This window comes from Ictalurus punctatus, chromosome 1 (assembly GCF_001660625.3).
Source record: "Ictalurus punctatus breed USDA103 chromosome 1, Coco_2.0, whole genome shotgun sequence".
NCBI classification, from domain to species: domain Eukaryota; kingdom Metazoa; phylum Chordata; class Actinopteri; order Siluriformes; family Ictaluridae; genus Ictalurus; species Ictalurus punctatus.
The window spans coordinates 6,434,068-6,459,067 of NC_030416.2; the positions used below are offsets into that span (position 1 = coordinate 6,434,068).

Consider the following 25,000-nt stretch of genomic DNA (forward strand, 5'->3'; position numbering starts at 1 on the left):
GCACTATATGGCCAAAAAGGTCAAGTGTCCGCAAACTTTTGGCCAGACAGTGTGTTTTAAATGAAAGTTGTTTCCCCTAATGGAATGGTAGTTTTCGATTGATCGTCAAAACGTTAAGGCTCAGTACCTTAAAAGCGTAGAATGCTTGAAATGACCTGGATTTCTCCGGACTAGCTTTCATCCTTGACCCATTACAGTAGATTAAATAAGCTGAGGGTCACGCTGAGGTTATTAACCTTCAGTCAGTAAGAATCTGTGCATCAGTACAGAAAATCTTTCACATCCAGAGCATGCAAAAGGTAACCAGCGGTTACGCAAACCTTATAATGTGTGTGTGTGTGTGTACTCAGTAGATAACTTCACTGCTCACTGGATGCCTGTGAGTCCTACGTGACACTGAGAGTCTATTTACTTTACTGACTGATAAAACCTGCAGGATTGTTGCAGCACCTAAAAACAGGACATCCCAGGTTAAGATGTAGAACACGTGTACTAGTTTTATGTAATGTCCTTCTGAAAAGACAGACCATGCGCACACATCATCGCACACTCATTCAAAACCTGAGGTAACACAGCATGGCTCAGTGGTTTTCAAAGTGGGGTCCCCTTTGGGGCCACCAGGGGGCGCCCGGGGGGCCTCAAAGATTTGGTGCGCCCATCCCTCCCACTAGTATGTTTTCTCTTTCTCACTCTCAGACAACCACACACACACACACACACACACACAATCAATTCCTAATGTCATGTAATGTAAAGATGTCAGATGTGATTATTAATAAAAAAAAAATTTTAAAAAGGGGGATATATTCAGAAGTGTGTATTTTTAATGTGTTTTAAAGACATCTTGCAAAAGGGGGGCCTCGGTCAAATGGTAATGCCATTTGGGGGGCCTTGCCCTGGAAAAGTTTGGGAACCCCTGGCACTACCTTACTAGTGTGCGTTGGGAGGTGAGAGGAAAGCGGAGAACGTAATTAATCGATGCTTTTAATTCATTCTGAAAATGTCGATTTTCAAAAGCGCAAACTATTACTATTTTTAAAAAGCGAGTTGCTCTTTTTTAGACCCATTTTAGACTCGTGCTATTAAACAATACGTCCTCCATCCCGCCCGCGCATTCTTCTAATCAGCCGATCATGTGGCGATTCTGTGTAAGCTCTAGAGACCGTTGTGTGTGAAATTCCCAGATGATCAGACGATTTTCTGAAACGCTCAGACCAGTACCAATGTTCAGGTACCGACGTCCATGCCACGATCAAGTCGCCGGAGATCACACCTTTTTCTTCATCCTGATGTTTGACGTGGACATTATCTGAAGCTCGCGACTTGTATCTGCATGATTTTTTGCATTGCGCTGCTGCCACATGATCGGTTGCTTAGACGACTGCGTGAAGGTGCACGTGTCCGGGCGTTCCTAATAAAGTGGATATCAAATGAAAAGACCCGGTATAGACCCCGAATTGTGCCCGATGCTCCCTGGGATAGGCTCCAGGTTCCCCGTGACCCTGAAAAGGAGTAAGCGGTATAGAAGATGGATGGATGGAAACAGTACAGTAATATTTGTGAAGCTGTGCATCAAGTTCTTCGAGTTAGTATTCAGGAAGCATTCGTTTGGTCATTCTGATGACCAAATTAAATAAATAAATAAAAAAACATAAAAACACATCCATCTAGCCAGCTTTCCTTTCAATAAAAGTTCTGATTTGATCGAAGTTCAGAACGTAGCGAGTGATTGTTGGTGCGCACCGCGTGCTAGAACGGCTCTGGATTAGATGCATGACATTGACAGGTTCGGTTCACCTGAAGCTGGGCAGCGCAGAGTTTACAGCAGACCATGTGACCACAAGGACAGAAGGCTGTACTGATCTCCCGGTCACAGCACAGCGCACAAGTCAGAGCCTCCTGTAGTCTCTGGAGCTTGTCCCGTAGCACACACGTCTCCCTGCAGCCCTCACAAGAGCCTTCGTCTTCGTCTGTAGACATCCGCCTCGCTGGAGAAACACCGGAGGACTTGAACAGGGTGCGTCGAGCTCGGTCATACGCCTCCTTGGATGTGCGCTGGACATCGAAGATATACTTCTTTCCCACATCAACACTTTCACTGAGGAAGAGGGAGGCCAGGTGCGCCTTAAAATCCCGACTGTACTGCATCATCACGGTGCTGGTCACTGTGTCGCACCTGAAGAGTCGAATAAAAAGACCACAGCATGTTATTGACACGTGTGGAGAAACTGTTACGGCACTAACATTTCACTGCTAGAGATATCACAAAGCAGTCAAGTCAAGCAGAACGGCGAGGGGCGTTCTAGGCGTCATTTTTAGCGACATTACCCCGTCAAAACGATATAGCAACAGAACTATTTGAATCGTTATTCCTTTTTTCTTTCTTACAAATATATTCGAAATAACTGATATAGCTGCTTCAGGAAACGATGTTAAGATTAAAGAAATAAATGCGACGTGCAACACGGAAGGTTCTCAAAGTTTTCAGGACCTGATGGGAAAACTACTAAACTACTGAAAGCTAAGATCAAAGATTTCCCTCTGTATTCAAATTATTTCTGAAAACGCAGTTGAACTGGTGGTTTCAAATACGTTTGTTTTGTTTTTTTGTTGTTGTTTTTTTTTTTTAAATTAAAAAAAATCAATAAAAAGGCTTAAGCAGCTATACTGAAAAGCTATAGAATGACTGACATCATTAATCGGGTACAACTTGAATGCAAAACCGATCATGAACATCCATTTTTGTCCGCATGGGAGGGATATTTTAGTATTCCGCTATTTTCGTTTTAGAAAGGGAGGGGGGAAAAAAGTTAATCTGAGCAAAGGAGGAGAAAAGAAAAGCCTTGTCACCTGTAGAAGGCGTGGATCTCAGTAACGGCGCGGTAAAGTCCACTAGCAGCATTAGTGCTGATAAATTTAAACAGGAGTATAGTGTTTTCCCCACTCTCCTTGGTGATGGTCACATACACATGCTTCCCAGACTGTGTGGCCATCTGAATGGCCGGATAGATAAATCTGCAAGGAATTAAAAGCCAGACGCACATTAGATGGTAAATCTTGAGAATCACCCTGCGGATCTGTTTCTCTCCAGCTTTACCTGTGAACAGGTGTGAAATCCTGTTTGCAGATGAACAGCCCCTCAGGTCCAACCCCAATGCCCACTTTATGCCCGTCAGCATCCAGTGCCCAGTGCCACTCCACGCCATAGTTCTCCAGAGAGGACACTAACTGCAGGGCTTGGTACTCGGCTGAAGCCCGATTCCTACCACGGAGCTCTTTGTGCCTTGCAACGATGCTGCCAAAGCAGAACGTTATATTACAATACACACAGCAAAAGCACAAGTATTTACCCTGAACACGTTTGAGCTCTGAGTGTGAAATTACTTGAGTGAATTACAGTCAGTCCGGTCATTCTGAATGCTTAGTAGCAGTACACTGAACCGGGGACCCTGAGCTGTGAGACACTACACCACCCATCTTCCACTAATAGATTATTTTAATGGAAATAGATATAATAGGGTTTTTCCTCGATTGCTAATAAACTGTTTCAGTTGGCCGAGTTTCCCCAAACCATTCGTTCAGTTCAATCGATATCGGCCAATAAAGGCTATTTTTTTTTCACAGGATGCTGATCAGCAGGAAGTGTGTGTGGGTTTGTTTTTTCATACTGTGCTGTAATTGACCATATACTGTGTTTTGTTACAATCTGAGTTCATACTCGATTCTTTCGAATCGGAACTTTTTCTTTTTGAAAGTGCGTCCCATCTACTGTAAGATCACGTGACAGTACTGTAATGCAAATAAACTTTTCGAAAAGCTCCTTCCATATACGGTATCTCGCAAAAGTGAGTACACCCCTCACATTTTCATGTGACAACACTGAAGAAATGACACTTTGCTACAATGTAAAGTAGTGAGTGTACAGCTTGTGTAACAGTGTAAATTTGCTGTCCCCTCAAAATAACTCAACACACAGACATTAATGTCTAAACCGCTGGCAACAAAAGTGACTACACCCCTAAGTGAAAATGTCCAAATTGGGCACAGTTAGCCATTTTCCCTCCCTAGTGTCATGTGACTTATTAGTGTTACAAGGTCTCAGGTGTAAAAGTGGTGTCATCGCTCTCACACTCCCTCATACTGGTCACTGGAAGTTCAACATGGCACCTCATGGCAAAGAACTCTCTGAGGATCTGAAAAAAAGAATTGTTGCTTTACATAAAGATGGCCTAGGCTATAAGAAGATTGCCAAGTGTGAGGGGACAGCAAATTTACACTGTTACACAAGCTGTACACTCACTACTTTACATTGTAGCAAAGTGTCATTTCTTCAGTGTCGTCACATGAAAAGATATCATCAAATATTTACAAAAATGTGCGGGGTGTACTCACTTTTGTGAGATACTGTATGTTGTATGATAGACATTGACCTGCAGAAGTATTCCCGATTCCCAATGGGAGGTTTGTGTAGTAGTGTTTCGAGCTGATCTTAGCGGTGTTCTCTAGGCAGTGGAGTAGTTTCACAGTGTATATTTGTCAGGTTTTGCGTGTTATCCGAGGCCAGTGTTTGATTTCGACAGACGAGAACATGTTTTTGACTGAAATATTTGAGTTTGACGTGGAAGCTTGAGGTCCATGCAAGTTATGAGGTTGTGTTTATAGTTCTAAGAAAACGGTGAATGGTTTCATGGACTGTGCGTTAACAATCGGGAAAAAACTGTGAGTCAAAGCTGTAGTATACTGTGCAGTCTCAAAGCCTTGGGACGCAACAGCGCCTCTAGTGGTTTGTTTTTACATTTCTAACTGAACCTGTCATTTAACTGAACAAAGTAATGCTCGTACACAGAAATGAGCGGTGTGGTTCGTCCGACCCGAGCTTTACCTGTTCATGGTGCTCGGGTCCGATTCCTGTCCACAGATCTGCGTATAGAAATACTTGGCTGTGTTCTGATTGTAATCGCCGAATTCTGCCTGGGACAAAAGGGCACAAAGTTCTACCACCTGCTCCGAGTCCAAGCTCAGGCTTCCTCGCACGAGGTCCTCCTTCACATGCATCAGGAACAAATGCCTTCATGGAAATAGTACATTATAAAATTAGAATTAAACAATCAAAATTTGGAAGGGTTACAAACACGCCACACGTTATTTGAATCACGGCCTAACTTTGTAAAAAAAAAAGTAAGTAAGAAAGTAAGCAAATTTGATTTATATAACACATTTAAAAACCCAGCAAAGCTGACCAAAGTGCTGAACAGAGTAAGGAAAAGTTCAATAGAAAACCAAACAGAGAGACAATAAACAATAGTAAAAATGAGATTAAAACGCCTGGGAGAAGAGATACACGTTCATCCTCTTTTTAAAAATGATAACAGAAGGTGTAAGGCGGATGTCCAGTGGCAATCGATTCCATAAACGAGGGGCGGCGACTGAAAAAGCCCCATCACCTTTAGTTTTTAACCGGGATCGAGGGACATACAGAAGAAACCTATCAGAAGATCTTAGAAATCTACTAGATGATTGTGGAGTAAGAAGATCTTTGAGGTAAGAAGGAGCTTGATCATTAAGAGTTCAGTTTTAACCGAATCCTAAACTGGACCGGGAGCCAATGGAGCGATGCTAATATTGGGGTGACATGATCATATTTCTTTGCCCTAGTCAACAGCCTTGCAGCTGCATTTTAAACCATCTGGAGACGAGCAAGAGATGACCGAGGAAGACCCGAGTACAATGAATTACAATAATCTAAACGCGATCTGATAGAAGCACGAATAACCTTCTCCAAAGACAAAAATGTTTTACGCTTAGAAATAATCCGAAGTCGAGAAAAACTATTCTTAACGACCAAATTTGCTCGGTTAAGCATAATTCTGAGTCCGGGATGATACCGATGTTCCTAACCTGGGAAGAAATTGAGGGGAAGTGATTACGAAGCTCATTAATGAGACCACCTCTGGGGACCAAAAACAATTATTTCGGTTTTGTCTTTATTCCTCTATAGAAAGTTAACCACAAAATGGAGCGTTGGTGCAGTTTTCACAGGCTGGAAGTCCAAACACATGTGGATTGCACTAGCACCGATTCCGCTAGCTAAACAAAAACAAGTATTGTACTCAATCAGATGAGAAAGTGCAGTGAAATCGCGCACAGAACACAGCATTCCAACCTCATCCTAGCCCACCTCAAACTTATTTACAAACTTACACGGTTATCTGCTCAAACGGTTAAGAACGACGTTCTCAAAACATTCTCGACTGTCTTACAAGTACACGGTTAGAAAAGAAATACAACGGCGAGAATGAAGTGAGAATAAAGTGAACACGAAGACTGCTTTACAATTTGAAAGTGGTCATCTAATCGGGAGAATCTGCTAATGACACTAACATTTAGCTATCAAATTCTGCCCTACGTATATATTTATTCGTTTATTACTAGTTGTTGCTCATCCTCTACTGCGGACTGTGCAATATTCCACTCGTCATTCATCTGTACATACACTGAGGCGCACATACATAGTGCACATATTACCATTATTATCATTTTTTCACTACTATTTTTCTATTATATATATATATATATATATATATGTATATTTTAGACATTTTTTCTACTCTATTCCTATTTCATGTGTATTCTTATTTGTTTTTTTTTGTGTGTGTGTGTGTGTGTGTGTGTGTAATTGAGCTACTGTAACGAGGGAATTTCCCCAGTGTGGCATCGATAAAATATTAAAATCTTAATAATTCATTTTTCTGCGACAAATACTAAACAGGTCATAAACAGGACACAAGCAAATCAGTAAGTGACGTAATTGCCGTGATGATATAATTGCACAACCGAACAAACGATTTCGCAGCCGGTTCACATTTCCAAACCAAAACAGGAAGGACAATAGGAAAGTTTCGCTTGAGGGGAACTTTCGGGGTTACGCTGGGTTAGCGAGCAGGCCGGTCACCGTGACACCGGTCATTCAAACTGTAACTAAATCACCACGGTCTAGACACTGAGACTGTACGTTAAAGCTGCACCATGCCACCCATTACTACAAAGAAGTTTCCCTATTAGTCCACTTCATCAGAGCATTGATATTAATAAAAACCACCCGCCAACATTTTCACTCCCCGTACCAAACCTCCTGCTAGTACAAATGTCATTTTGAGATTCGAGTGCACTTAAGTGTAAAGTTTCAGGTCAAAGCACGCGTCGAAGAATCGTGCATCGGATTCACCTTGTTTGCTCTTGCAGGATGAGGTGGGGCTCTACAAAGAACTTCACACGCAGCTTCAGTCTGCACGGGGACACGTTGTCCACTTGCTGACAGATTCGGTTTCTTAGATTTAACCAAAGGCTCTCTCCTTTACTCCCAGTGAACTGCAGTCCAAAATAGTCCACCTCGATGATCCCCAGTCTCTCACACACCTGAAACATAACGTTAGGTTATATCACCGGTTCGACGTGCACTTAAGCCGATAATCCGCGCGCTAAAACGGACTTCCGGCGGACCCTGAGAATCGTAACACACCGAAATGGTCGTGAGGTTAGGTGCGGCTGTGCTGCATAGGTAGAGAAACAGTCAGCCAACCCGAACACAGTATGTCCATCCAACAGTGTCCTGCAGTCAGAGATGGCCGATATCATATCGTTTGCGATGTAAAGGTAGAAATTCCCCCCACAGTAAGAACGAGTCTTCCAGCGATAATAACGATAAAGCCTAGTCGATGACGTATTTCTGCGTGTCTGCGCCCGGTTCGCAGCTCACGTGCCGAGCGAAAACAAGTATGGCGGAAGGCGAACGTGAAGCCGAGGAGGAGTTTATCGCTAAACGAGGAGCTGCCGCTACGATCTGGAACTGGTTTGCTTACAGAAAATCGGTTTCACTTTTAAAACAGAAAATGTCTGTGTTTCTGAGGCTCTCGAGACTGCACGCAGCGGTCACGTGTAACGGAAAAACGTGGCGAATGGCACTATATTTATATCGTCGCTGATATCGTTATCCCAATAAATACCGGAAAATATCGTGATATGGTTTTAAGTGTATATCGTCCATCCCTAGCTGCAGTCCTTATTGATGGAGAGTTGGCGGACGAACACAAGATGGACGAAAGTCTGTAAACGTACAGTAAGCTACAAGGTGAATGTGAGTAATAAAAGTACCACACTACCAACAACCATGCAACTACCCCCGGACTGACTGAGAAAAACGGTGCACATCGACAGATTTGAAATATTATCGTATCTGTATGGAAAATTTGCACACGCTCCATGTTTTTGTGTTTTCATAGGCATGTCTTTATGCATTATGGGTATTCTGATTATTGTAGTTCTACAGAGATGTACTTACAAATAGCACTTAGTTCATTTTTTTATGAATACATTTGTTCGAATACATACTTTGTGGGAATATATCTGTATTTGATAAGTAATAAGTAATAATAAGTAATGCACTCCCACTATATTCATCTTTCTGAAGCTGAAACTGAATGCTGAACATGCTCCTAATACTTCCTAAACTTCCCGAAGCTGCAGAATCAGATGTGTGTATAGGAAATTTACTCCTGAGCAATGTTCTTAGTTCCTTACCTTATTGAGACAGTCCTCTCCATTTGCTTTGGGATCAACCTCCACCTCCATAACGACTGAATCAGGTCGAGTTACGTGACAATACATGTCGAGACTCCTCTACACTTCCCCTGCAGCAGCCTTCTGCACAGTCTGTCCCAGTACTGAGTCTCAAACAGGGTGTGTCTATGACGCACTCAAGCCACGCCCCCCTTCTCTGCCGCGAGACCAATCACTGTTTGGCGTGAACACAGTACCCGGAAGTGGGCATATCATATGAACGACGTGTCCTCGCTTTACTTCTGCACCTACCCGTATTTAGACCCTCTCTGTGCTATCATTGGGTTAAACCTATTTGCGTCATGAGCGTTGACTGATTGATATCCAATCAGAAAACTGAACTGTGCCGTTGCTGCACTGCTAGCCAATCACAGCACAGAATTTGGAGTCTGTCAGAATACGGGTTGGAGGACAAAAAACAGGGCTGTGATTTGACAGAAGTGACAATCGGGTGTGTATTGTTATGGTGTGGAGTAAGTTTAATGGTGCGGCACACCTGTTTTAAGTGGGGCAGGATGTTATGTATTGTTAGTATGAACTTGTGTCGTGGCGTGTAAGCAGTAGACGGTAGCTATATGTAACACGATAAGAGGTGGGAAATGTTTGAGAATTTCAGAGAGAGACTGCAGAGCGTGCAGCAGGACTTTACATCAGGGTATGTACACACACACACACACACACACACTCACACACTGTAACACCTTCCTTCTAAACACGGTTGCGTTAAGTTGTTTCTCTTGTTCGGGGGTTGCGTCCACAACCGCACTTCCCCAGTGTTAAGGGTTTAGTGTACTAGTGCGCCGTTTGGGACGTGGCCTCAGAACTTGCTAGGTGATATTAGTAGTTTCTCGGTACACTCACACACACTAGTTAGTTAAGGTGTTGTTGCGTTTTTAGTGAGTAAAGGTGCACACATTCTCAGCTGAGGGAAAACGGACACGTTAATGTAGGGGCATTTCTCAGTGTGTGCTAGCTAGCTCAATGCTAACTACATTCCACAGCATTACTCAAAGCAAACAACCAGTTTCAGGTGACTGTCATGTGACCAACTGCAGCAAGGTCACGTGTTTGTGTTCAACACAGCTTTAGGAAATACGGAAGCCCTAAGCGGACATGCGTTATTCTTTTGTTTCTTTCATTCTTGTTATCTCGTGATCTCGACTTAACTGTTTCGTGATTTCGACATAAAAAGTTGTTATCTCGTGATCTCGACTTCATTGTCTCGCGATCTTGACATAACCTAAGGCTATGGAAGCCCTAAGCGGCCATTCATTATAATTTTTTTTCTTTGTTGTTTTCTCGTGATCTTGACATAAGTTGTTTTAATGAATGGCCTCTGAGGTCTTTCTTAAGTAAAGGCACATATTCATGGTATAATTGAAACTGCGGACAAACATCACAGCAGCGCCGTATAGTTATACCATTTAACATTTCGATATTAATAGGAATACACAGGTCTAAATTTAGGATTAGAGGCTGTTTTTACATTTTAAGCAGAACTACACGTGAACTAGAGCAGAAAGGAGCGAGGACGAAACAAAGGAAGAAAAATACCCACTACTGTTTTCATCATGCTTTTGAACAAATCCCCTTGACTGTCTGAAGCCAGTTTTACACTGTATGATTACAGCAGTCTTTTAAGATCATAACTTTTCACACTGTACAAGATGATGATAATCCCATTATTAATATTGGCCCAGTTCTCTAACAGACTGTGTGATAACTTGGCCTCCAAGTCCGATTTTTCACTTCAGAAGATCCTCGAACGATAGACCTGCGATTAAAGAAACCGACTACGTTACCGCTTACATCAGCGGTCAGTGTGATCCAGGCTCATGGAGAAAACAGGGCAGCATAAGTATTCTTCTATGACGTAGCAGCGCTCACACCCTGACATTTGAATCCAAAACTTCTGACACTGACACGGACTTTGTCGTCGGATGTCTTTGGTCGCAGCGCTGCTAAATCGGCCAGTAATGAACGTCACGTCGTGCACTGTAAAACCACTGATCTCAACTCACGACCAAACAATTCCTTTAAAATGTGCGATTTTTGTTTGCAACATCAAAGCCAGGCCAAAAATGATACAGTGTAAAGTCGGCTTTAAAAGCCGCACGAGTGACGTTTGTTACGTGACTTACTGGAAGGCTGAGGGGTCAGACAACACCTAACACATTACAGGTCGACCGATACCGATTACTAAGTTGGGTGGTACCTACCTTCTGATAACTGATTAATCAAAAACTGATACTGATACTCAAAGGAAAATATTGCTGAACTTTATTACAAAAATAAACAGTACCGAATGCACCATGAAAATGTACTGTACCTTTTTTTTTTTTTTTTTTTTTTAGATGAAATAAGTATTCAAATATTAATTATTAATAAATATTAAAATAAATAAGATCCATCATGAACCAAAAAGTAACACTTAATATAGCAAATAAAAATAGACATTCAAAATGAAATCAGAAAACACTTCAAATAACACAACAAAATTAGTCAGCGATCGTTTTTTTTTTTTTATTTCACCTCTAGAGGCCGCTCTTGTACTGTATTTAAAACTAAAATGACAGCGGACACTTCTCAGGCTTTTTTTTTTTTTCCATCATGTGACCGTTTTATATACGTGCTTTCAAACCTTTCAGAATTAAGACCTTGAGCGACAAGTCCAAGGAGTCCAAAGTGAAGAAGAAACAGAAGTAAGTACATGCTAATAAAATGTTGGGAATCAAATGTCTTTATTTATTTATTTATTTATTCATTTATTTATTTATTTATTTATTTATTTTTGTCAAAAGCAGTCCTCGTTTAATGCATTTTAATAGGTGATTTATTTGGTTGAGTTTTTCCAGTATGTTGTTGGATGTCTTGGATGAATTTTGGTCGGATTTTTTGCTGTCTGTCTTTTAGAAGAGAAGAATATCTTCCTCAGTACTCCGCTGGACTGGAGTTGTTGAACCGGTATGTGTTTTCTAACGAATTCACTCACATTCATGAACTTTTAAGTGTCTCATCATCATCATCATCATCATCATCATCATCTTATAAAAGCAGTACACGATTCCCTTATTTAAGAAAAAAAAAACCACACACATTTTTTCCCCCTTCAAGATATGAGGAAACCTGGGTGACGCTGCACAAGCGAACCAAAGAATGTGCCCGAGCTGCAGAGGTGAGTAGCTAGATGATGGAACCTTTTTTTTTAATGTCTAACACTGACCTCTATTACGTATGGTTTACAGCTACTAATTTATCCAAACCGACGAGTTTTGTTGTGCTGGTGAAATGGTGACGTAATCATCCTTTCTGTTTTGGATTTGTCTTCAGTAAGTTGTGGTAAACAAGTTACTTCCTGTTATCATTTACGCGGTAACACTTACTTTACATTCGTTCCCTCACCACCAGCATTTCTTTAATAATTCCCGCGGATTGTCAGATCCTGGTCCTGAAACGCCCTCTGTTCTGAACAAGGTCTCGTATAGGAAAATTTAAAGGAACAGCTTTACTCTGACTTCAATGTTGCGTCAAAGAAAATGTCACCATATCAGTGATTTATACACGTTTAAAATAAAAAAAAAATAAAGCAATTTACAGTCCCCTCTGAAAGTATTGGAACAGCAAGGCCAATTCTGTTTTCATTATACATCGAAGACTCAAATACTCATCATTTGGGAACTTTTATCATCAACTTTTATCAAGACAATGATCCAAAACACACTGCCAACACAGCAAAGGACTTCATCGGACTTAAATATTCATTTCATTGATTTCCTATACTTTTTCTCACCTAAAATCCGCTGGTCCGCCACAAGAGTGTCATGCTCTAAGTTGTTTAACACATCTAGATGTAAAGATCAGGAAATGGAAGCTGAAATTCTGATCTATCATCTCATATATACATTTTTTTGATCCCAAACCCAAATGTGTTCAATGTATAGCAAAAAAAAAACAAAAAAACAGTAGAACTAGCCTCGGTGTTCCGATACTTTCGGAGAGAACTATATACAAGTCCCTACGGCCATCCATAAACCTCTATATAGACCTTCTCCCTGATCAGAATCAAGCATTTAACTCCACTGTGTTATACAGTACGTCGTCTCGGGGAGTTCGTGTCGTCCCGGGGAGTTTTCCCTGGCCGTCGTCGCCCACTAACTTTAAATCCATATTCGGATTTCTGTAAAGCTGCTTTGCGACAGTGTCTGCTGTTAAAAACATTATATAAATGTAATACAGTTGAGTGGAATATAATACGTGATATAAGATGTGCACAGAGTTCGGTGGTTCCTGGCTACACTGGTACAGTGTAATACTCTTCTGTAATATTACTGTAGTATAGCTACAGGTAAGTAAGGTTTAAATGGAAAAACCAACATACATCAAAACAGAGTTGTATAATCGAAACACATTCTTGACATCATTTCCAGTAAAGGGACCATACCGAGCTTCGACGCTCCCTGGTGTTTTGCGGTGCATTGTGGGACCTTTGAGTCGGCGGACGTTCCAGTGCACTGGAAGGATTTTACGATTGAGACAGCCCTTAAAATGGCCTGCTCAGTGCCCTAACTACTCAACTAAGGAGCTGGCTGAGATGCATCCTACAGTACATTAACCCTACACACCACACACATCACTGTCTTCTTTTGATTTCTTCTCTCTGCAGCCATTTTCCATCTGGCTATGTCGGCCTCGACCTTTTTTTTATTAAAATTGCAGAGCATATGTGTGCACGTCAGTGATTGGCTTTAATTTCCCACTGTTTTAACGCACTTATTGAGAGGTTACCGAAAGCCTTCTATAGACGCTTCCCATTCCGCTCAGTTTATCTGCCCCGGTTTGACACAGTGCACATTGGGAGTCGCACAGAAAGTGATATTTCTCCCACTACTAATACGAATCATCTGTCGCAGTAGATAGTGTTTCATTCATTCATTATGAGCAATAATTTTATTATTGCTCATTAATAGAGCTATAGATAATAGAATTCTTTATGGTATAGCACCGTATTCGAATACTGCACTGTATTTAACTCTGACGCGTAGATACTGGTTACCGTATTCACCAGCGCACACTGTATGATCCTCGGTGCTCCTCAGGTGGTGGATGGAGAAGTGGTGATGCTCTCGGCTCACTGGGAGAGGAGGAGAGGAGCCCTGCGTGAGCTGCAGGAACAGTTACAGCAGATCCCAACCCTCCTCACAGACCTGGAGTCCATCACCGCTCGAGTCGGTGAGACAGACACCAAAAACTCACACTCGTGAACTTGTTTCAAGATATTTGCTTCATCTTATGTCCCTGCACTTCTCTGAGCGGCCACTATTACAGTTTACAGCTGGTAGTATTACTGATGTCATGTCACGTTTGCCGTAAACGTTTTTGTTTTTTTTTCTTTAAATCACGTTCCCCGATTTGTCCACTGTATGAGTTAAATTAACTTACTCTCCTCTTTTTCTTTATAACTACTTTATCCTCGTTGTTCACGTGCAGATTTTCCGAAAACATGACATGACAAACAGCAGCTTGGTTTTAAGTGCCTAACCTGAGGCACATAATATTAGGTGTGCAGCAGTTATTGGCACCGCTATGAATGCGTATGAGAAAAATATATTTGACGTGTATTCCCGTTGATCATTTTTTTTAGAACACCTGGGTGACTAGGAACAGGAAGTTGTTCAATCATGACTTCCTGTTTCACAGGGGTATAAATATGAGGTAACACACAGGCCAGATTCCCTTAGTCATTCATAGCAATGGGTAAGACCGAGGAATATAGCTGTGATGTGCGGCTTCACAAAATGGGACGCGGTTATAAGAAAATAGCACAAGCATTGAAAATGCCCCTCAGGATAATCATTAAGAAGTTATATAAGTAGATATTGTTTAATAAAAACTTAGAAAATAATAAGGGGGGGGGACAAAAAAAATAGTATGGATGTGCACATCAACCATCTAAAGACAGAACAGGAACGTTCTGGCAGTGACATGGGGGAGAGGAAAAAAAAACTACACGATAAAAAATATACAATAGGGAGAAAAAATTGTAGAGAGCGAAAGATACCGAGTAGCAAAAATGACAAAGGAGACCTGAGTGGTGTGAACGTTTATACAGACTAATATATACTGACGCTTTGTGTATGTGGGTGTGATAGCACGTTCATATATCTTCAGATCTCAACAGTAAAGAACTAAACCGCAAATCGTTAGTAAATGTACGTCTTGGTCAGAAAGCGGTTGTGTGTGTGGAACGTCTCCTGAGAGCAGGACTGGAGTGTCTTTTGATAAGGATGCTAAGACTGTGCGTTCAATCGGCGATGATGTTGTGTTGTAGCAGGCGGCGAAGACGTAATGCTCGTCCGTCAGCGGGTTGGAGATGTGTCGCGCGGCCTGCGTAACGCACTTCTGCCGCCTCACGGGCCTCGCTGACACCGGAGGAATCGTGCTTTGGTGGAACAGCGTGATCACCTTGAGTAACCTTGCGGAACAGCTGCTCGGTAATATATGAAGCACTAAGTGGGAACTCCCGCCGAGTGCCATCTGCTACAGCTAAAGGAGGTTCATATTCACTCCCTCGAGCTCGTTCTGTCAGGTTCTCACACTCGTTTCCAGCAGGATATGTTGCAGGCAACGGACCATGATGTTGCTCGTGCTGGAGGTTTAGAGCCTGCTTGATGTGGGAGATAAACTGAATACTGAAACACACAGGGCTCCATCCACATATCGGCGACGTTTACATGGACAGCAGTAGTCTAATTACTGACCTTATTCTGAATAAGACAATATTCTGATTAAGGTGTTTACATGAGTCGCTTTTTGAACATTCCTTTCATGATCAGGTTTTACATGTTCTAGAACGTAGATCGATTAACTGCACACGTCACGGCGTCCAGAATTTCACGTGTTAACATACAGTTCGTCTTCGTTATGGGACCGTATATAGTTTTGGGTGTTTTCATTTTTACAAACGCTTCAAGTGCAGTTAATCATACGTGCAAATATACGACTGCTCGAAGCCGTGGGCTGCGTCCCGAACCGCGTACTTACCGTCTATACAGTAGCCGAAATGCCCGGTTCAGTCCTGAGCTCGGGTTACTGTGTGTGGAGTTTCGCGGACTCGTCCCTGTGTCCCTGAGGGTTTCCTCTGGGTTCTCTGGTTTCCTCCCACCTCCCAGAGACATCCCAGTAGGTGTATCGGCTACTCCACGGTCATCGGTGCGGATGAGTGTGTGAATACGTGTGTGAATGGTAGTCGGTGATGGACTGGCATCCTATCCAGAGTGTATTTCCTCCCAGGATAGTATCTGGATCCACCCTGATTAGGATAAAACACTTACGGAAGAAGAACGTATGAATGAAGAAACGCTGTAAATGAACGCATATTAAGCATGGAAGGATGTTTATATTTACCGTGTGTGTGTAGTTATGCTCCTATTTTGCTGCATCATCCTCAGTTTAAACAGTCTAGGGATTGAGACACAGAACATTGAAAAGGAGTGATCGTATTTTAGAGAGAATGCTTTTTCCGCTTATTAGATTTGTGGCAGTTGGATCGAACTCTGGGATTTTCAGGTGTCCAGAATCACAGCGTTAAATTCCAGTTTCAGATGTTTTCGAAATCCAGGGTACAGAATGAAATCTCTCTCTCTCTCTCTCTCTCTCTCTCTCTCTCTCTCTCTCTCTCTCTCTCTCTCTCTCTCTCTCTCATTTGTGTAAAAATACCTTGCAAAAGCAGAAACGGATGGAAACTTGATTTTTATTATATTGCAAAACATGTCTCCTCATCGCGATCAGCGCTGGCTGTAAAAGGAGTTCCTAATTCATGACTTAAGCTGGTGTCTGACTGCAGAGCTTGAGGCCACAGCACTGCATAGTTTAGTGTTCTTCCATCTGGTTCAGCTTATCAGCTAATTATTTAGCCCTTGTTTAGTTTATGTTTGTTATCAGGGTTTCCTGGAGAAAAAAAAAAAACCCCAGCAAAATATTTTGGCTTGGCTTTGCTTACCAGCTCATAAATTACACACTACTAGTATTTTTTATTTTCAAAGGTTATCAGTTGGCTTCCTTCCTTTCAAATTGAGATTGATTATAATCACAAGTCTCAGTCTAATCATTTTACATGGAGACTCTGGTGTTACTGAAACCTTTCTGTCGCGTACATGTTCTCTTTTACGTGCGACATACTTTCTCTCGATGAGCCACTTGGTGGCGCCGGATAGCTTCACAGATCTTTCGACGAACTGAGCAGCTTTATAATTTTGCTTCTGGGGTTTAACCCGATTTATTAGCACAGGGACTCATGCATACACACAACAGTGTACAATATACAGTCTGCGACTCATCTGTTCACTCAAACCAGTTATTCATTATCCACTCGTCATCATTATCTGTTCATGACAAACCAGTAAAGACTAAAGCAGCATGTAACGTCAGAAATAGCTTTTCCATTTAGATTTTTATTTTATTTTTCGTCAACAAGCCTGGTTGAAGTGTATTAACATGAACTGGCTCCTAACTTCGAGTGATCTGCATCACGTCTGTGGCAGAAAATTAAAATGTAAAAAAAAAAATGAACAGCTAGACTGAACGCCCAAACTGAATGCTGGGTCTGACTTGCGAACACCTAAATAACCCCTAAAAGGCCGACCCTACGTTATCCTTTAAAAATAAATAAATAAATAAATGACTCGGGCTCTTACACCTCGACCCTGCGCACTTTGCTTCTTCTGGAACTCAATTAACAGATCTCGTACGGTAGCACTACTTTTATCGTTCTGCGCTCGATATATCGCTTTGCCTGTATTTCCTCGTTCGTAGGTCGCTTTGGATGAAAGCGTCCGCTAATTGAATAAATGTAAATGCTCAGATTTAGGGAGGCTGTGTAGTCTGAAACAGAGCACAGTTTTCATGGAAAATCGGTAAGGTGAGAGCTGTCATGCGGACCGGGAAGCGCGGCGCGGCGCGGTACCGAACCCGAGACGACGGTGTTTGTCGGAGGTGGTCTGAGTTCGGTTGCACTCGGGAACAGTCGCACTCGGATTCGGGCCGCAGCAAACGTGTCCAGTGGGAAAACCACCCACGACTCGAACTGAACAGCCAAAGTAAAGGTTCATAGTTGAAAAGGATGAGTACATAAAAATGGTTTTGGCTTGTTCCATAGTGATGATGTGAGTATTTAAGATGTAATAAAGATGTAAGAGATGCACCGATGCTAAATTTCTCAGCCGATACGATAACCGATTATCCCGAGTGATATCAGCCGATACCGATAGTTCTGCCTTTTTATGCCTTCTTTTAAATGAATAATAATGAATTCCATGATTCTGAAAGAAATACGAATAAAAACTCTCCATTTTAACAAGTTGTTAGACAGTAACTGGTCTCGTAAACATTAACGCATTACTCTAACATTAACACATGAACTAAATTCTGACGATTGAAGTAAGATTATTAACTTATTGAATGTTATTAATTCATATTAACATTGACTGAATTGTAAAAACCCTCCTGTTAATCTCACATTCACTCCCCACAAACACAAGCATTTCTACTTCATCACAGACATCAAACTGGTAATATATAATATCAACTTTTTATATATTAACATTAACTGGATATGAAATACACAACTCTACAAATATATTTTTCTGTGCAATATATATATATATATATATATATATATATATATATATATATATATATATACCTTTTTTTTTTTTTTTTTTTTTTTTTTTTTTTCTTCTCAACTCATCTTCATTTAAATCTTTCAACCGTGTACTGGAGCTTTAATTCAGCTCGAACGGCACGGCAAAAAATAAAATTAGACCCGACGCCGAAACTCCCGCTTCACTGCTGCTCACGTCCGGTGTAAAATTTTAGCAGTACAGAGATTACAGTTTTGTTGTTCTTCCACATAAGAGACATCGTCACGCACAGCACCAAATCGATGTGTTTTTCCCGCCCCCTTTTGATCGACGGGATATAACCGGCCGATGGACGGTAGCGTGAAAAATTGCCCTTATTGGCCGATACATCAGCGCATCTCTAATAATATCCCCCAAAAAGGTTGGTTAAAAGGAGGCAGAAAGGCACTGACGTCTGGAAAAACCATCTTGTCTTTGCTACAGCTCAGCTCGAGTCCAACTTCGAGGAGATGGAGAGTCATCTGATGTACTTGGAGAATCTGTGTGGTCAGTGTGAGCTGCAACGCATCAAACACTTTCAGATTCTACAGCTGGAGAACTACAAGAAGATGAAGAGGTGATTACTGGGGTTTTTATCATATCATTTCATCTGGATATTCTGGACAGTTCATCATCTGATCCTCAGTTAGGTTTTCTATTCCTAAATCAGTGCATTTCCCTGAAGGGCCCCGAGTCATTCTTTCCTCTTCCCTCATTCTAATTCTTCCTTCTTCTCCCTATTGGCTGCTTCTTCTTCCTTTTTTTTTTTTTTTTTAAATCAGATCTTTTATAGATGGTAAAGTAGGTATAATGGAAGTGCAGTGATGAGATGGTTAGGAAGGAAATGCTGCAGCTTCAAAAGCCAGTCTCATGAAAAGCAGAACGCTCTTAAATGCTGTTGATTCACAGATAAAGGATCTCTCGTCACCCGCGCTGTGCACCCTTTTGATTTCTTTCTTTCTTTCTTTCTTTCTTTCTTTCTTTCTTTCTTTTTTCAATTGAAGATCATGTTTGGCTCTGGAGTCGTTTCTTTTTATACCTGTATTATAACCTCAGTATTTGACAGTACCAGACTAACTGAAACCAAGTGTACAGTGCAGTATACAGTGCCCTCCACTAATATCGGCACCCTGCATAAATATGAGCAAAGAAAAGCTTTGAAAGAAACATTGTCTTTATTGTTTAACCCTTAGATCTTATGTTTTAAAAAAAATAAAAATAAAAAATCACAAAAATTCTCTGCTCTCATGGCTATCAAACAATTACAAACACAACACAGGTTTGTAAAAAATTATCTTCGCTAAATATAGGTGTGAAACAATTATTGGCACCGCTATGAATTCATATGAGAAAAATATATTTGACGTGTATTCCCATTAATATTTAACTTATTTTATTTATTTATTTATTTATATATATATTTTTAAGAACACCTGGGTGACTAGGAACAGGAAATTGTTCAATCATGACAGGGGTATAAATATGAGGTAACACACAGGCCAGATTCCCTTAGTCATTCATAGCAATGGGTAAGAGCGAGGAATATAGCTGTGATGTGCAGCAAAAGGTTGTTGAGCTTCACAAAATGGGACGTGGCTATAAGAAAATAGCACAAGCATTGAAAATGCCCATTTCCACCATCAGGGCAATAATTAAGAAGTTGCAGCCAACTGGAAATGTTATAAATCAAAGTGGAAGAGGTCGTGTGTCTATATCGTCTCAACACACCGTGAAGAGGACGGTTGGAGTGGCCAAAACTTCTCCAAGGATCACAGCTGGAGAACTGCAGATGTTAGTTACGTCTTGGGGTCAGAAAGTCTCCAAACCTACAATCCGAAGTCACCGACATCACCACAAGCTGTTTGGAAGGGTTTCAAGAAAAAAGCCTCTACTCTCATCCAAAAACAAACTCAAGCATCTTCAGTTAGCCAGACACTACTGGAACTTCAAATGGGATCGGGTTCTATGGTCAGATGAAACCAAAATAGAGCTTTTTGGTAATAAACACCAGACGTGGTTTTGGCGCACACAGAGAGGTAGCCATATGGAAATATGGTTAAATACGGTGGGGGCTCTTTAATGTCTTGGGGCTGTTTTTCCACCAGAGGACCTGGACATTTTGTTAGCATACATGGCATCATGGACTCTATCAAATATCAACAGATATTAAATGAAAACCCGACTGCCTCTGCCAGAAAGCTTCAAATGGGCCGTTGTTGGATCTTCCAGCAGGACAACGATCCAAAACATACATCTCCCCATAGAAAACCTGTGTGGTGAACTGAACAGGAGAGTCCACCAGCGTGGACCTCGAAATGTGAAGGATCTGGAGAATATGGATATGCAGGAACCGTCTCAGGTCCCTCGCCATGTATTCTCCAACCTCATCAGGCGTTATAGGAGAAGACTCAGAGCTGTTATCTCGGCAAAGGGAGGTAGCACAAAGTATTGACTAAAAGTGTGCGAATAATTGTTGCACACCTATATTTAACAAAAAAAAAAAAAATTGTTGATAAACCTGTGTTGTGTTTGCAATTGTTTGACATCCATGAGAGCAGATTATTATTTACAAAACATTTTGATCAAAAGCTTAAACAATAAAGACGATTTTTCACCGCCTTATTTGCTCATATTTACCAAGGGTGCCAATATTAGTGGAGGGCACCGTATGTTGTCTATTTACACTGAGACAGTCCGTTTTCATGGACAATTAAAAAAACGCCATGGTTAGGTTTAGGAAATGTTAAACAGTGTACGGTAAATCAGGTATCATATTAGAGACCTGCTGCACCTCACAGTATAGCAGTCTCACATGACCTTATCACAGTGTCCTGTACATCCTCACTCCTTTCGTCTGGAATGCGATTGGTGTATGAGCCATGTCGGCGTTAACGTTCTCTTATTATTTATTTTGCAGGAAGGAACTGGAGTCTCTTAAAGGTAAGAAACTACCGTATGAACGTATTACTCATCCTGTAGTGTGTTTTAGTTTTTATTTCCATCGTGCTCAGTCCTGAGGGCCGTACAGAGAGTCCACACTTTCGTTCTGTCCCTGTGTCGTGTGAGCCGCCATCGAGCAGTCCATCACGAATATGATCACAAACGGGTGCGTATTCGTCCTCTGATTTATGTCATTTCTCATTCAGCTCCTGGACCTCATTTCCTGCTCCACAGTGAGGAGAGCTGTGTGGTAATTAGCTGCTAATTAACCTCGGTGAGCGAGAGATGTGCCAGTGATCGGGGTGTCTCTCCGTTCATCCTTTTATTTATTTATTTTTTTATGCGATAATGTCCCAGGATAGGTTAATACATCATTATATATATATATAAATGCAGCAGGGGGGTTTGAAAAGATGCGGCGGCGGAACTTTCCGCCGATTTTCCAAGTCAATCTTCTGATTAAATCCTTCAGGAGGAATTCGTTTGAGCTGCTCGGAGTGTAGTTCCGGTGTTCCGGTGGCTGACTGGTCAGCACGTTTGCCTTGCACCTCCGTGGGGTCGGGGGTTCGATGTGTGTGCGCGGAGTCTGCGTGTTCTCCCCGTGCTTCGGGGGTTTCCTCCACCAGTCCAACGACATGCATCGATTGGCATCTCTAAATTGTGTGTGAATGGGTGTATGAGTGTGTGTGCAGATGTGCCCTGCAATGCAACCCCAACCTCGTGCCCAGAGGCCCTTGGGATAGGCTCCAGGTTTCCCCACGACCCTGTGTAGGATACGCGGTACAGGAAATGGATGGATGGAAAACATCTGGATTTTTGATGAGGATAAATGTGTAGTTATGTCAGAACTTTTTTTTTTTTTCCTTCCTCTTCTTTAAATTGTGTGTGAGCAAAATGTGAAATCTAATGGGTTTAAAACCCATGTCTACAGTGTAAGGAAATCTAATGAGTGCAATAGTGATTGTGATCATACAGTCCGTGTGGATGCGTGAGCTCGGTGCTTATTTGAAAAGTGCTCACTTCTCCAAATAGACCAGGCTAGAACGGTGCCTCCTTCACAGAGGGCGTAAACTCTGCCATCGACCTAAAAATGAAGTTTTAACACCCACGTGTTCCTTTTCTGCGCCTCTGGGCCGCGTTCGCTAAATTCCTACGAACAGCTTGCAGAAGAAGTCATGACATAGAATGGATTACATGCGAAATACTTGTTCTGTACTGTGTGAAAACAGCCTCGGCTACGGATTTGCTGAATATGACTCGGCAGTCGGTACCCACTGGAGTCACTAAAGCGTTCTTTTCTCTTACCGGCGTCTCAGACGGGAAGATTAATCATGCGTTTCGGTGTTGTGTTAGAACGTAAGGTGCTCGGTCGATTTAAGTCGATCGACTTGCAAGACATGCGTTCCACCCCCGTAGAGCCGTGAATGGTACGTTCCAATCTCGCTTCTCCTTTCGCGCTGTGTCCCTGAGCAGGAGATGCTTCAGCATCACAGAGTATGAGAGAGCACGTGTGTGTGTGTGTGTGTGTGTGTGTGTGTATGCGTGGGTCTCTGAGTGATCTTCAGATTAGCTGTACTTGCTCTACAACGTGTGAAGAGATGCAGGTTTAACCTTTTTCTCTTCTGAAGCTGTCTTTCAGCCTGATTTTTGGACTCTCCACTCATCTTCACACAGAGACAGGAGCATGTGTACGCCTGCAGCTGTGGACGGCAGTAAGAGGAAATTGTGTTCCAAACCCTTCTTGTTTTGTTCCGCTGTCGACGCGGTTTAGGCGTTATGGTGACGAGGGCCGGTCTGGCAGCGTAGTTGAAATGATTTAACGCACTGTTGTTCGTCAGATGGAAGCTCGAGAGAGCCCTTTGAGCTTTGGTGAAACTGGTGAAAGGTTTAGTTGTGGCTTTCGGGCTGGAGTCCAGCACATTGGAGGTGGCCATGCTGGTCTTTGCAAATAAGTCTGTTTTGGCTCTCGTGTAAAGAATCCATGCTGTTCTGTTCAGCTGCTGTTTACTGACTTCTTGATAGATAGTGTGTGTGTGTGTGTGTGTGTGTGTGTGTGTGTGTGTGTGTGTGTGTGTGTGTGTGTGTGTGTGTGTGTGTGTGTGTGTGTGTGTGTGTGTGTGTGTGTGTGTGTGTGTGTGTGTGTGTGTGTGTGTGTGTGTGTGTGTGTGTGTGTGTGTGTGGCTTTGCCAGCTGCAATATGTTCATAATAGCTTTGTAAATACATTTCTTGTTTTTTTGTTTGTTTGTTTTTCCATGACAATTTTGTTTTCTACTAGAATTCAATTCGATTGTATTTGTATAGCGCTTTTAACAATGGACATTGTCTCAAAGCAGCTGTACTGAAATATATAAAGACAGGATACAGATTTTAAGCGTGTGAATTTATCCCTAATGAGAAAGCCGGTGTCGACGGTGGCGAGGAAAAACTCCCGAAGACGATACGAGGAAGAAACCTTGAGAGGAACCGGACTCGGAAGGGAACCCGTCCTCATCTGGGTAACAACGCAGAGTGTGAAAGTAAAAGAAAGTTCATGATGGTGTTTATGAGTCTGTTTGTGTGTTTGTCTGATGGTTGAACTAGTCCACTGTTCACTAAAGAAGACCTGAGTGCAGAACTGCACGTGGTAATTCCATTCCTACGTCCATCGCAGCAACCGTAGTCCCAGCAACCACAGTGAGAATGTCCATGTGGAATTGAGGTCCAAAACCATTTCCATGGTAGTTCAAGCGGTACCGTCCTCAGCAGTCTCCAGGCTGTAGCCTCCAGTTGGACATTAGAACATTACTAGAAGGAATGTTGTATATAAAATCCACAATCAGAACTGTTCTTTCCTGCTGTCTCTTTGTCGTATAAGCTGATGGGTAACCATCACCTTATAACCTGAAAGGATTTTACACTCGAAGGTTGAATGTTTCAAACTGTTGGATAGTTGTATCGAGAGAATGATTGGGACACCTGCCAGGAGAACGATTTTATGTACAGTAAACAGCTGGATCGTGTTCTAGAGTCAGGATAATGGAAATACGATGATGAATCTGCTGCTTAAAGTGCACCTATTATGGTTTCTCAAATATTATCTTTCATGTAGTGTGTTCTAGAGATGTTTGAGAATGTAAAAACATCTGCAAAGTTTAAAAAAAAAAAAAAATCAAAGCGCACGACAAACAGAGTTATTGACTCCCAAAAGAAGGAATCGATTCTGAACAGCTGAAACGAGTCGTTAGTGATTCCAGGCTTTACTTCCTGTATTAATGACGTAGGTTTGTAACAAAAAGCCCCGCCTCTGGTCTTCATTGGTTGGTCTACTGCTGTCAGCGAGCGATCACAACATACTGAGACTTCTGACCAATCAGAGCAGAGTATGCTCTCTGAAAGGAGGAGTTTAGAATGAATCGTTTAAAACGGATCATTGAGCGAGTCGTTTGTGGCACCGGGGGAGAAAACCAGGTAATGCTGCGGTTTAAATTATGAGCACGTTAAAGTGTTTTTTTGACCTCAGATGCATGTAAATCTATTGTATGAGACCTCTAAAACAAAATTAGGCACGTTTCAAATCCATAATAGGTGCGCTTTAAGAAGAAATAATCTATATGTTTATGCTTCAATTCAGGCTGTTGGGTTTAAAGCCCTGATTAGCAAGTGCTGCGAATGCTGTGGCACGGAAACCACTTCCTTTGTTGGGTTTGTGTTCTGGCTGGGAAATCAGGATAAACCAGATGGCATAATTGGAGAAAAATCATGTACGGTGTGGGTTTTGGAGTCAAAG

At 41.9% G+C, this 25,000-nt stretch overlaps 2 protein-coding genes across 3 annotated transcripts in view; one reads left to right on the plus strand and one right to left on the minus strand.

Moving 5' to 3' along the window:
* mylipb (myosin regulatory light chain interacting protein b) overlaps positions 1 to 8,712 on the minus strand; it is a 9,552-nt gene extending 840 nt beyond the window's left edge. Inside the window, exons 1-6 of the mRNA XM_017481718.3 lie at positions 8,578 to 8,712; positions 7,226 to 7,416; positions 4,883 to 5,068; positions 3,098 to 3,295; positions 2,851 to 3,015; positions 1,798 to 2,176 (exon numbers count right to left, since the gene is read on the minus strand). Of these exons, the coding sequence (XP_017337207.1) occupies positions 1,798 to 2,176; positions 2,851 to 3,015; positions 3,098 to 3,295; positions 4,883 to 5,068; positions 7,226 to 7,416; positions 8,578 to 8,664 (1,206 nt within the window). The 5' untranslated portion in view covers positions 8,665 to 8,712. The remainder of the gene's footprint in view (positions 1 to 1,797; positions 2,177 to 2,850; positions 3,016 to 3,097; positions 3,296 to 4,882; positions 5,069 to 7,225; positions 7,417 to 8,577) is intronic.
* A 296-nt stretch (positions 8,713 to 9,008) lies between these two features.
* The window catches only part of dtnbp1a (dystrobrevin binding protein 1a), a 25,514-nt gene continuing 9,522 nt past the window's right edge, over positions 9,009 to 25,000 (plus strand). Inside the window, exons 1-7 of one of the 2 annotated variants that reach the window (XM_017467360.3) lie at positions 9,010 to 9,271; positions 11,265 to 11,318; positions 11,530 to 11,580; positions 11,731 to 11,791; positions 13,713 to 13,845; positions 18,738 to 18,870; positions 21,211 to 21,233. In XM_017467360.3, coding sequence (XP_017322849.1) covers positions 9,216 to 9,271; positions 11,265 to 11,318; positions 11,530 to 11,580; positions 11,731 to 11,791; positions 13,713 to 13,845; positions 18,738 to 18,870; positions 21,211 to 21,233 — 511 coding nt within the window. In that variant the 5' untranslated portion in view covers positions 9,010 to 9,215. Of the gene's footprint in view, positions 9,272 to 11,264; positions 11,319 to 11,529; positions 11,581 to 11,730; positions 11,792 to 13,712; positions 13,846 to 18,737; positions 18,871 to 21,210; positions 21,234 to 25,000 lie in introns of both variants that reach the window. The other variant, XM_047154152.2, reaches the window with a different exon arrangement.